At 40.7% G+C, this 12204-nt stretch overlaps 1 protein-coding gene across 2 annotated transcripts in view; it reads left to right on the top strand.

Annotated features, from left to right (window-relative positions):
• The window catches only part of CCNI (cyclin I), a 78815-nt gene that overhangs the window by 48776 nt on the left and 17835 nt on the right, over positions 1-12204 (top strand). The window contains exons 3-5 of one of the 2 annotated variants that reach the window (XM_077476079.1): positions 5359-5493; positions 6923-6997; positions 10414-10551. In XM_077476079.1, coding sequence (XP_077332205.1) covers positions 5359-5493; positions 6923-6997; positions 10414-10551 — 348 coding nt within the window. Of the gene's footprint in view, positions 1-5358; positions 5494-6922; positions 6998-10410; positions 10552-12204 lie in introns of both variants that reach the window. The other variant, XM_077476078.1, reaches the window with a different exon arrangement.

Raw genomic sequence — 12204 nt, 5'->3', positions numbered from 1 at the left:
AATAGACATATGAGTGCTGCCAGCATTGCTACAGAGGTTGAAGGGGTGGGAATCAGCCTGTCAGTGCTCAGACCATACACCGCATGCTACATCAAATTGGTCTGCATGGCTGTCACCCCAGAAGGAAGCCTCTATTAAAGATGATGCACAAGAGTATCCCAGCATGATATCCTATGTGCCCATGCACACATAGGCTTTTGTCAGCATTTTTTGGCAGGGGCGTTTTTCTGGCTGGAAAAGTCTCCAGAACTAGTGGGTTTGAAGAGGTGCTGTTTTTAATGCCGTGTACACACGACCGGACTTGTCGTCAGACTGAATTCTGTCTGACTTTTCGATGGACTTTTGATGGACTTCCGTTGAATCGGGCTTGTCTACACACAATCACACCAAAGTCCGACGGATTTGAACGTGATGACGTATGACGGGACTAGAATAAGGAAGTTCATAGCCAGTAGCCAATAGCTGCCCTAGCAACTGTTTTCGTCCGTCGGACTAGCATACAGACGAACGGATTGTTCGACCAGACTCGAGTCCGTCGGAAAGTTTTGAAACATGTTCTAAAATCTAAAGTCCATCTGATTTTTCAACAGCAAAGGTCTGATGAAGCCCACACATTGTCGAATTGTCGCCCGGATTCGTTCCCTCAGACCTTTTGCTGTCAAAGTCCGCAGTGTGTACATGGCATAACTGTAAATAATGCTGAAAACTGTGGCTATTCTGCATTTATGAACGCTTTTGAGCCATAAGCTTTTGTGGGAGTATAGCTTTGCAAAAAAAAGCATGAATACTAAAACGCTGCAAAACATGGCTAAACTCCTGTTTTTAACGTGGCATTCTACAGCTAAAGCTACTGGCATTTTTATAACGTTCAGTGTGCAGCGTGCATGAGGCCTTAGAAGAATATTTCCCTACTTTAAAAATTTTCCTTTCACTTCCTGCTGACTCAGTAGGACAGGAAGTGAGGGGAAATCTCAATAATTATGCACAGCTGGCAGAAAAACAACAAACAACAATGTTAACCACTCTTTAAGCTCCGTACACATGAGCTGAATGTCGGTCAACATTCAGCCCCTGTGTAAGGCAGCCAGTTCGACAGAAGCCAGCCAAACATGCTGGAAAACTATCAGCCGACCGGCTCCCAGGCTCCCAATCAGTGCTTTTCAGCCAATGGCAGAGTGCAGACTGGAGTGTTCTGTCAGGGGGGTCATCCCCCTGTCAGAACACAACAGCTCAGCGGGAGAGATTGCTGTACTAACGTCTGATTGTTAGTTCAGGAGCTCTGATCGGAGCTGTCAGGTTTATTTTTTTTTTTTTTCATTCGATCCGCTGGGTTGAATGAAAAAAAATTAAATAAAAAACTATTAGTGTGTACCTGGCTTTAGGGTGGATTTTTAGAGTAGTAGTTTTCATAACAATTATCATGACGCCTTGAAATGGAACCATGATGAGCTGTGTCTAACCATAATACGTCAAATGTTTCGGAGTTTGTTTCAGACAGCTATTTGGCATAGTTCCTCCTTGTCTCTATTACTCAGCATGACGATAATACAAACTTTTTACAGAAATAAGACCTTGACAGTAGATTAGGAATAAGTCTGGGAAGGTTGCCAGGATTTATGACCCTGATACTGTGCAGGGCTGGTGAACTTTGATCACAGCGCATTGGTAATGTGAGTGACTGAGGTGGAATCTGATTACTGCACTTTGCTTGTCTTCCCACAGAAAGTCTGCTGGAATGACACCCTTCTTGCCATGTCCTATGTGGTGATAAGATAAGGCTAATGCATGGCCTTTTTACCTCCTTTCGTAGCCTATCGCATGATCCTAGCTGCAAATTCTAAAGCCTTGTACACACGGTCGGAGAATCCGTCGGAATGTGTCCTATCGGACTGTGTTGTCGGATAATCCGACTGTGTGTAGTATGCATCGGACTGATTCCGTCCGAATCTCCGTCCGACCCAATTTTCCAACATGTTGGAAATATTTCCCGACCAACTGGGCCGGACGGACCTAATCCGATCATGTGTAGAGCATTTTCATCGGACCAAGTGCCACACATGCTCAGATCAAATTCCTACATCAAAGCTATTGGCTACTAGCCTGAATGTAGTACCATCGTAACGAAATTACGTCATCACGTTCTGAAAGATCGGATTTTTCGCCAACTTGGCCCGACCGTGTGTATGCAACAGTTTCGGACACAATCCGTCGGACTAAATCCGACGGGCTAACAGCTAATCATGAGAATAAGCCTGCACTAGTAACTGCCCAGCAATCAAACCATGTGACTGCCAACATGCATTTCTGCTTTACACCAATGCTAGATGCTACAATGTCTGTTTTCAGACTTGTTTTTGCTCAGTTATACTTTAATCTGACGGATGGAAAATGGAGCAAAATAAAATGGGACAGCCAATACCAAGCAATAAGTTTTTATTTAAAAAAATGATGAATTGTTGAACAGTTTCTACATTTGCTCTGACAGTTTAGGGCACATGGACACTGCTCAGTTTTGGTCTGCAGAGTTTAGCTGCATAAGCCAAAAACTAAAGCAAAAACTGCCTTCACCCCCATGTATTTGGACCATATTGTACTCCTGTAAATGTTTGAGGTAAGGTTTGCATGCATACATAGCGTAATGAACCCAATGTGCTGTCACCACGCCAACAATAAACAATGGGATGTAATTAGCAGATTCGCTGGCATGAGAGAAAACGCTTCAAAGCTGGCCATAAATGGAGCGAATTTCTGACTGTGTTGATGGGGGGGGGGGGGGGGCTATTGTGTGCTCCCAAGGGGGAGTGCTGGAGCAGCTAAACCCATCTCCACCATCAGGAGCTCTGGTGGATACCGGTTAGTGCTTGGAACACATACCACCTGCCAGGGAAATCTGCTTGTGCATCTGCTAGTTTCTGTGTGAGCCCTTCCACCACACTGGCCTCCAAGCCTGACCCCCTGATCTTGTTAATTATAAAGAATTTTTTTTATTTTGTCTGAAAATTTCTTTAAAAAAAAAACAGTAAACTTTCTGGTATGTAAGGATGCCTAAACGCTCCTTTGCATCCTGTATATCTGCAGTGTGCAAGCTAAGACCTCTGATGTCCAGTATTGGAAGATTTGGGGTGAAATTTAGTGATTGCACTATTTTGCTGCTCGCTTTTCTCCTTCCGGCTCTGACGTAAAAAGCAAAGCTTTGCTTCTACCAAGATAGTGGCCTCCACGCATACGACATAGTACAGTAAGCATTGTAATCAAATATCAATTAGGCTCTATTCACACTTGTGCGACTACAACGTTGCACTAACTTTGGAGTGCAACATTGATGCAACTTTGGATGGGTGCAACTTGCATACGACTTTGACCAGTGATAATTAACAACTGTTGCATTGTATAACAATCGGGTATGACTTTCATGCAACTCCTGAGGGTTAACGTCTATGGCCCTCAAGTTGCATACAAGTCAGATCAAAGTAGTGCGTCAACTTCTTTGAAGATGCTGCAATGTTGGGTCACGCATATATGAGTGGTTATCATTTGGAAAACATGGGGAATGACTTGCCATGCAACTTTGATGTCCAAAGTTGCATGACAAGTTGCACTAGTGTGAATGGAGCCCTCATTTTTAAAAACAAAGACTGTAGGTGATGACATGAGAGATCAGAACATCCCAGAAAGAGGAGGGCACCATAGATATCAATAGATTAGAGCCCCAAGCACAGTAACCAGTAAATCAGACCTGCCTCGAAATAGAGACCAAAAGCTACATAAGTTACACTTTAGTGATGTTGGTGGTTTCCCACAGAGCATAATGTATGGGAATGGCATTATTATATGACCCGGAGGTACAGTTTGTAGTGATCATTATTTTGTCAAGCTCGTAAAGTTTGTTTTGCCTGCTTAATCCAGGGGTTTGACTGCTATTGTGCTCCTAAAATGTACATGAAAGGCGTGTGGGTTTTTTTTTTTATTATTATTCTTGAGGCTACTAGCTTTCCTTGTGCATTGCAAAAAAAAAAACATGCGCAAGCCTGTGAGAATGACTAAGATCGTGTTAAATTTCTGAATATACATAGCTTCGGGCATAACATGCGTTGCTTACAATGTAAGCCTTAACGCGATTGTGAGATTTCATGTCAGTATTCATAATGAACACATACGCAAATTACCACACTCTGAATGTCTAATATAAACATTTTACGTTTTTATTTTATTTAGGGCTTGTCTGCTAGATTATGGAGTAATAAAAAATAAAGAAAAAAAATCACTTCACCCAACAAAGAGTTTTATATTATGGAAAATGCTGCAGTAGAACTGAGACCCCAATGGGGGGGGGAGGCAACAGGTTAAAATATTAGACAAGTGACTAGAAGACATAGACCACCATAGAATTTAAAATGTAGAGCTCTTTAACCACTTAAGGACCAAGCCTATTTTTTACAAGTTAAAAACTTTTTTTTTTTTTGCTAGAAATATACTTACCCCCAAACATTATAAAAAAAAATTCGAACACCCTAGAGAATAAAATGGAGGTCGTTGCAATACTTTCTGTTGCACCATATTTGGGCAGTGGTCTAACAAGCAAACTTTTTTGGGAAAAAATACTTGTTTGAATTAAAAAATAAGAACAGTAAAGTTAGCCCAATTTTTTATATATTTTTTTTTTATATATATATTGTGTGTGTGTGTGTGTGTGTATGTATGTATGTATGCATGTGTGTGTATATTTATATAATATAGGTTAGTGCCCTAATTATAGTAAATCTTCCACTGTGTGTCCAGGGATGGCCTTTCAGTGACGTTCTGGCTGCACACAAACTTGCCGTAATCAGCCAATTGTATGTAACCATAGAATAATGTTTAGCTGCTTCTGAACGCAGGAAACGATGCGCCCCTAGCCACTGGTTTGAATGTAGCTTAAAGGTTATCCATTGGAGGTTTACATTGACCTTTTCAGTGAATGGAGGTGTGTTTTTTTTTTATTTATTTATTTTTTATATTTTTATTTTATTTTATTTTGTATAATTGAAAGCATAAGGCGGCACTGTAGTAGAATATTTACACCTTTTTATCTCACTTGTCTGTTTTGGCAGCAATAGTTCTAGCTGAAAGAATTCCTGCCAATCATTATGATCTGTTTATTGATTTCTACTCAGATTGTGAAGGTTTTGGTCAAAGTGCAGCATCTGATGCACCTTGTTATGTTATAAGTATAGCGAGTGTTTGTTTAGTATAGCGAACGTTGCATATGCTACTGGCTACTTTTGTGTGCAAAATGTTCCTGCATTAAAAGCAGTATGCCGGACATAGGTGGATGCTGCTAAACTTTTTTAATGAAACTCTGGTCTTTGTTTTTCACAGGATACAGCTATTTCTCCACAACAGCGGGATGATGTTATCCAATGGTTGGCCGAGTTGAGATGCCAGTTCCAGGTTTACCCAGAAACACTTGCCCTCGCCATAAGTATTTTGGACCGATTCTTGGCCTCAGTCAAGGTGATCATTTGTATTCTGTATTATGCCCCATTTCTGAAGCAATGAAATCCCTGATGCCAGGCCTGCGACCCAATGGCCGCATGCAGCCCTTTGTTATATTATGTGCAGCCCTTGGACCTCAGCAGTCTGTAGTGGGAACATTGATTAGGGTAATGGCGTTTGATTTTTACTAGCCTCATGTAACATTTTTACAGTTTTTTGTATTGTCTTCTGCAGCATATCCTCAGATAAAAATGTAGCATGTCCACAGTCTCTCTGACCCTCATATCCTCTATTAGGTCTACAGTCTCTGGCAGTCCTTTCAAGCATTAAATGCACTATATAGCCAAAAGTATTGTGATGCCTGTCATTACACACACATGAACTTAAATGGCATCCCAGTCTTAGTCTGTAGGGTCATTATTCAGATGGCCCACCCTTTGCAGCTTTCAACTCATTTGAGAAGGCTGTCCATAAGGTTTAGAAGTGTGTTTATGGGAATGTTTGACCATTCTTCCAGAAGCACATTTTGTGAGGTCAGGTACTGATGTTGCACGAGAAGGCTTAGCTCTTATTCTTCCCAAAGGTGTTCTGTCGGGTTGAGGTTAGGACTCTGTGCAGGCCAGTCAAGTTTCTCTACCCCAAACTCGCCCATCCATATCTTTTATGGATCTTGCTTTCATGTAGTCATGTAGGAACAGGGAGCATGAAATTGTCCAAAATGTCTTGGTATGGTGGTATGCTGACACTTTAATGCCCCGTACACACGAGCGGACTTTTCGACATCCAAACTCCGACGGACTGAGTCCGGCGGACTATCCGATCGTGTGTGGGCTGCAACGGACTTTAGCGAAGCTAAAGTCTGACGGACTTTAGAAATGAAGCATGCTTTAAATTTTCCCGACGGAACTCCGCCGGACCCGGTCCCCTTTGAAAAATCCGCTCGTGTGTGTGCTACTCCGACGGACTAAAACCGACGCTAGGGCAGCTATTGGCTACTGTCTAGGAACTTCCTACGTCGAATCCAGTCGTACGTCATCACGTTCGACTCCGTCGGAGTTTGGTGTGATGGTGTGTGGTCAAGTCCGTTCGGTCGAAAAGTCCGCCAGAACTCCGTCGGAACTCCGGCGGAACTCCTTTGGAGGTCTGTCAGACTTAATCCCTCTCGTGTGTACGGGGCATAAGAGTTCCCTTCACTGGAACAAAGGGACCAAGCCCAACCCCTAAAAAACACCCCCACACCATAATCCCCCCTCCACCAAATGATTTGGACCAGTGCACAAAGCAACGTCCATGAAGACATGGAAACTTGACTGCTCTGCACAGAGTCCTGAACCGGGTGAACGCCTTTGGGATAAATTCGAGGGGAGACTGCATGTTAATGGTTTGGAAATATAATAATGGGAATGTCTTTGAATATCCAAATTCAGTTTGAATTTTAACTTTACAGGCTCATCCAAAATACTTGAGGTGCATTGCAATCAGCTGCTTCTTTCTTGCTGCTAAAACCATTGAAGAGGATGAGGTGAGTCCTAATTACACTGATGTAATGGTGACTTAGAACTAGATTGTGGACATATGATTGGCATACAGGTACTCCCTTGCACTATATACAAAAAAACACCAACTTGGACATGTATCAAGGCCAAAGTTATGACATTCCTCTGCACATATACAGTGGCTAAGTGGATAGCAGTTTTGCCTGGCAGCACTAGGGTCCTCTGTTCAAATCCCAACCATGGTACTACCTGCCAGGATGATGGATATATGTTCTTCCTGTGCCTGCGTGAGTTTCCTCCCTCACTCAAAAGACATGGTGGTAGGTTAATAGGCTACTGTCTAAATGTGTGTATTATGTGTGCGTATGAATGTCGGTTAGGGACCTTGGATTGTACGTTCCTTGAGGGCAGGGACGGTTTTATTTGCAGTATATAAGGAAAAGGGTTTCGTCGATAGTCTGCGCTATATAAATACCTGTAATAAATAAATATACTCTTTTTGTTACTAGGCTCAAAATCTGATCACTGGTTTTATTCACCCCAATTGCTTTGCAGCAGTAGAGGCTAGTGTGTGGATCGCAGCTACCCTAGGTTGAGAAATGCATAATGTGTTCTGCCAACAGCAATCTGACAACCTTTTATTTTGTTCAAAGATTTTTTTTTTGAATGATCAACGGAAAATAACAATTATAATATATCAATTAAAGTGGTTGTGCACCCTGTACAACCACTTTTACCTACAGGTAAGCCTATATTAAGGCTTACCTGTAGGTGCTGGAAATATCTCCTGAATCTCCACGGTTTTGGAGATATTTTCAATAAAGCCATGCAACAATGTCTACGGTGCATGCAAACATTAGAAAGTGCAGATCAGGAAGTCACGCGACTCTGGCCAGTCAGAGCTGGAGTTTGCAGCCCTGGAAGGAAAAGGGGTGAAGATGGACGCTCGCTGCTAGTGGGGACAGCGGTGGCAAGTTAAGTGACACGTAATGGGCTACTATGCGTTGCATAGTAGCCCATTATGCTTTACCTTTTACAGGTAAATAAAGAGGAAGTAAAACCCATCTAGGTTTACGTCCTTTAAGAGTCCTTTAGCAATTTATATGTGAAATAAAAATACAGGTTGAAAAATTGTGCCGTCAGATTACATACATTGAGAATTTCCTGTTTACTTGGCGGCCTCTGTAATAGGAAGTCCCATCTCCTGGGCTGTCATTGGACCACTGTTCTGTCTATCGGGAGATTCTCACTGGATTTAATGGCAATGGCGAGGCTGCTGCATTGATGGCACTTATGAGGTTGCAGATGGGCATTGATCAGGCTGCATTGCTGGCAATGGTGAGGCTGCAGATGGGCACTGAGCCTTATTTTGCTTCAAAGTTCCTTATTTAAAATGTAAGTTTTTTTTTTTTTTTTTTCCCTGAAACTACCCTCTTAAAATGAATGTGCGTGTTATACACCGATAAATGCGGTATATCCTTGGCTATTTTAAGGCGTATAGGGTTAGAGGGAATGTTGGAAGACTAAAGCGGGTGAGCTAATAGTTTCTGGTTTATTTGCTTTCATGTAAAATTTGTGGCGTGATTGTTTAATAGTTTTATCTGCTGACTCTGAGAAACCAATCAAATTCAAGTTTGGCTTCATCAACGTTTAATTTTAATGAAGGGGAAGGATTGGAATGCCATATAGCAAGTGTTAAAATGAGTTTCTAAATTTTATAAAGCTCTACGTTCTCGATTAAATGGAGCAGCTTATCTCAAACACATACCACGGAGAACTGGTTTGTGGGCTTCCCACAAGGTGAACAGAGAAATGTCAGAAGTGGAATTGTTTTCAAGGTATTACAGTGCAATCAGAAAAAAAATGCCCCAAATGGAGGTTAGCTTAGGTTTGATTTATAGTTAGATTGCAGTGACATGCGTTGGTGTGCAGCAGTGTCATTCATTCTGAATAGCTTCTCGACAAACATTTCTCAACACACCCGAGTTGCAGTGCATTACAACACATAATAATTACATTACTGTATATTTGGCTGCGTTCACACCTGAGTGTAGTGTTTTTTCTGGCATTTTTTTGCGAGTTTTTATGTGCGACTTGCGTGCTTTTTTCAGCTTTTGATGTTAAATAGAGAAAATTATCATCTGTTGCAGCATTTGTTGCTAGGTATTACAGCTTTTTATTCATATATAATTTTTTTCCCCGCTCAGGTAAGGGGTTAAAGTTAAGCTTAGGAGTTGGGGTTAGGTTTAGGGGTTAGCATATCATATGCCTGGTTGGCGGCCAAGTTGACAAAAATGTTTTCCTTGCGGCTCTGGTCTGAGCATCCCTGAATGTGGGGACAGAGGTACAAGGCTCAAAGAAGCACAGGTGCCAGTAGCTTGATAGCGGGTGACTGCCATAGTCATGGATGTAGTCAAGGTGAGCAGGGTTCATACACGGTAAGACAGCAGGGTGGTCAGGAGGCACCTATGTGTCAGTGCACACTGGATATTAGCCTGAGCTTGTCTGTGTGCTGGTACACGTGCATGAGCATTAGCTGTATGGGAATGAGCAGTAGCTACAGAAGAATTGGTATTAGCTGAACTAGCTTCCTGACATAGGGTTATTTTTCTTTTTGTTAGAATACTACTACTATTATTATTATTATTATTATTATTATTATTATTTGGCTGTTTATAGTATATATGTATATATATATATATATATATATATATATATATATATATATATATATATATATATATATATATATATATAATTTAATATTTTTTTAGGTTAGGGGTTAATTATCATTTATTCATGTATTCATTTATTTTATTTTATCTGTTTATGAGGAATTAAAATTTATGAATTTCGTTTACATTTATTTATTCATATATAATTGCTATTTTATATTTTCCAATTTTTAATTTGAAAACACGAGACAAAATGCGTGAATGTGCACAAAAACTCGTGAATGACTGACTAGTTTCTATTCATTTTTATTGGAATAAAAATGCGCCCAAAAATGCTCAAATCGGCCTCATTCGAGCTACAAAAAATGCCTCAGGCGACTTGGAGTGGAGATGTGATAATAATTTTTTTCTCGTCAAGCGTTTTGGAGCTTCAATTTTCAAAACGCTGAGGTGTGAATGGGGCCTTTGGGTGCAGTGTTGCTAAAAATAGTGCCCTTTGTGGTGGTTTTAAAGCCTATTAAAATGAATGGATGTACAGAGATATACATTTTATAGTTCAATCTGCTTTAACATCTACCCAAATGATGTTTTTAGTTGGTTTACATTACAGCCTTCTATGGTCATTTTTGTATGAATATTCACTTCATGTGCAGATAAAAATAAACAGTGATTTTCTTTTCACATGGTTGGATAATTGAATTTTCTTCTTGTGTGAGCATTCCTAAAGCCTTTAGTAAATCAGTCCCAATGTGTTTCTCTTGCAGCAGATTCCTGTCCTAAAGGTTTTGACACAGGAAAGTGACTGCGGCTGCTCTCCAGCTGAAGTCCTCCGGATGGAGAGGATTATTCTGGACAAACTGAACTGGGACCTTCACACGGCAACACCTTTGGATTTCCTTCAAATTGTAAATACCTTTCTCATAAGTGGTATTCTCCTTTTATATTTAGCAAAGCACATGATTGCCAAAGTATTTTTCCTTCCACAACAAAAAAAAAGAAAAAAAGGAGAGTAACGCGAGTTGAAAGAGGCAAATAAGAGTCCAGAAAAAATATGAAAAATGGGGGGAATTTATGGGGTAAGGATAGGTGAGTCTTGGAGGAGAGAAAAGGGTAGCCTGCCCGGTAGAGTGTCCCCCCAAACTGATATAGCAGTTGTCCAAGATATGTTATGGAACGGAGGCCAAAGGTTGCAATTAAAACCACGTTCAACTGGACATTATAGTGATGTAAGTCTAGGTAGACTTGAAATGAATCCAGCAAGCCCAAGTTGTAAGAAAATTTGAGAGTCTATCTTGTGAAGTGTAAATCAGTTCCTCCATTTCCAAGACTCTGTTCAGTCTTGCAAACCATTCTTTTTAAAGATGGAACCGAGGGTTGATGCCAGTGTGTGGTATGCACATTCTGGCCACATTGACCACATGAGTTCCAAGAGACTTCTGATATTGCCCGCCTGGACGGGAGAGGTAGTGCAGCAAATATTGGGCTGGGAAGAAGTCAAGCACATACTGGAAATGGTTACATCTTAACAATCTGGTGAACCTGTTCCCAGTAGGATTGTAGTCTAGGGCAGTCCACCAGATATGAAGCGGGGTACCTTTTTCAAGTAATTAGTGCTAGCATTGGTTTGATCTAGAAGGGTTGAACCTATGCAGTGAAGCCAGAGTCCTATACCAGTACAAAGTTTATAGCCATTTTCCTGAACATTTGCCGAAGTATTTTTAACATATAGATTTGTTACATGGGCCAGTTTGTGCTTTGTTAAAAAGAAAAAAAAATTGAGAAAAAATGACCTTTCCATTCATATGCAGCCAGCTCCTATTTTCTAAAACTGGCAAAAAAAAAAAAAAAATCGAACTTTTTTTTTTGAAGCCACGGAAACTGCAGGCATTCTTTAGACTATTGCTTTGGTGAGATTAATATTTGTACAAGATACCTGCATGTCTGACGGGATGTCGGTATGCTGGTTTTCCATTTTCATAACACCGAGACTGGTTGAGCCACCCCCTACTTTGCAGTCTGTTTGAGACATGTTTCATTATCAGAGTAGAAATGGCTAACAATCTAAAATGTTATTTGATGCACATAACTGGCCTGTAGGTGATTGTTTCTCATATTAACTGTTTGTTCTTCAGATTGATACCTCTGAAGCACCTCGGATTCTTAGCCCAGGCTGTACACAGGGCTTTGACTTGATTACACCCCTCCTAATTCTGGCACTGACCCGTCATTCAGCTATAAAATACTGCACACTAAATATATACTTTTTTTTTTTTTTTTTCTCTATACTCTATCATGCTGTAAAACATCATACAGAATGCACTCACACCTATGTTACCTGGTATGGAAACATGATTGTGGTTGTTTGTCGTTGTTCTAACCACAGGGGTGCATTTACATTTACTTTTTGTGCATTGAAGTCTTCAAGCAGTCAGTTTAACGGAAGCAGCTGGCATACAGCAATGATATATAAAACAGTTCATTATTGGTACTCAATATAATGCTTCTATACAAATGATACGAAAGCATCCAGGTAAACTGTAAAACCCAACAATGAAGAC

Source organism: Lithobates pipiens, unplaced genomic scaffold, assembly GCF_037356315.1.
Source record: "Lithobates pipiens isolate NorthernLeopardFrog02 unplaced genomic scaffold, aLitPip1_a1.2 Scaffold_13, whole genome shotgun sequence".
Lineage (NCBI taxonomy): Eukaryota > Metazoa > Chordata > Amphibia > Anura > Ranidae > Lithobates > Lithobates pipiens.
Note: the sequence above shows the minus strand (reverse complement) of the source record. Positions and strands in the feature narration are given on the sequence as shown.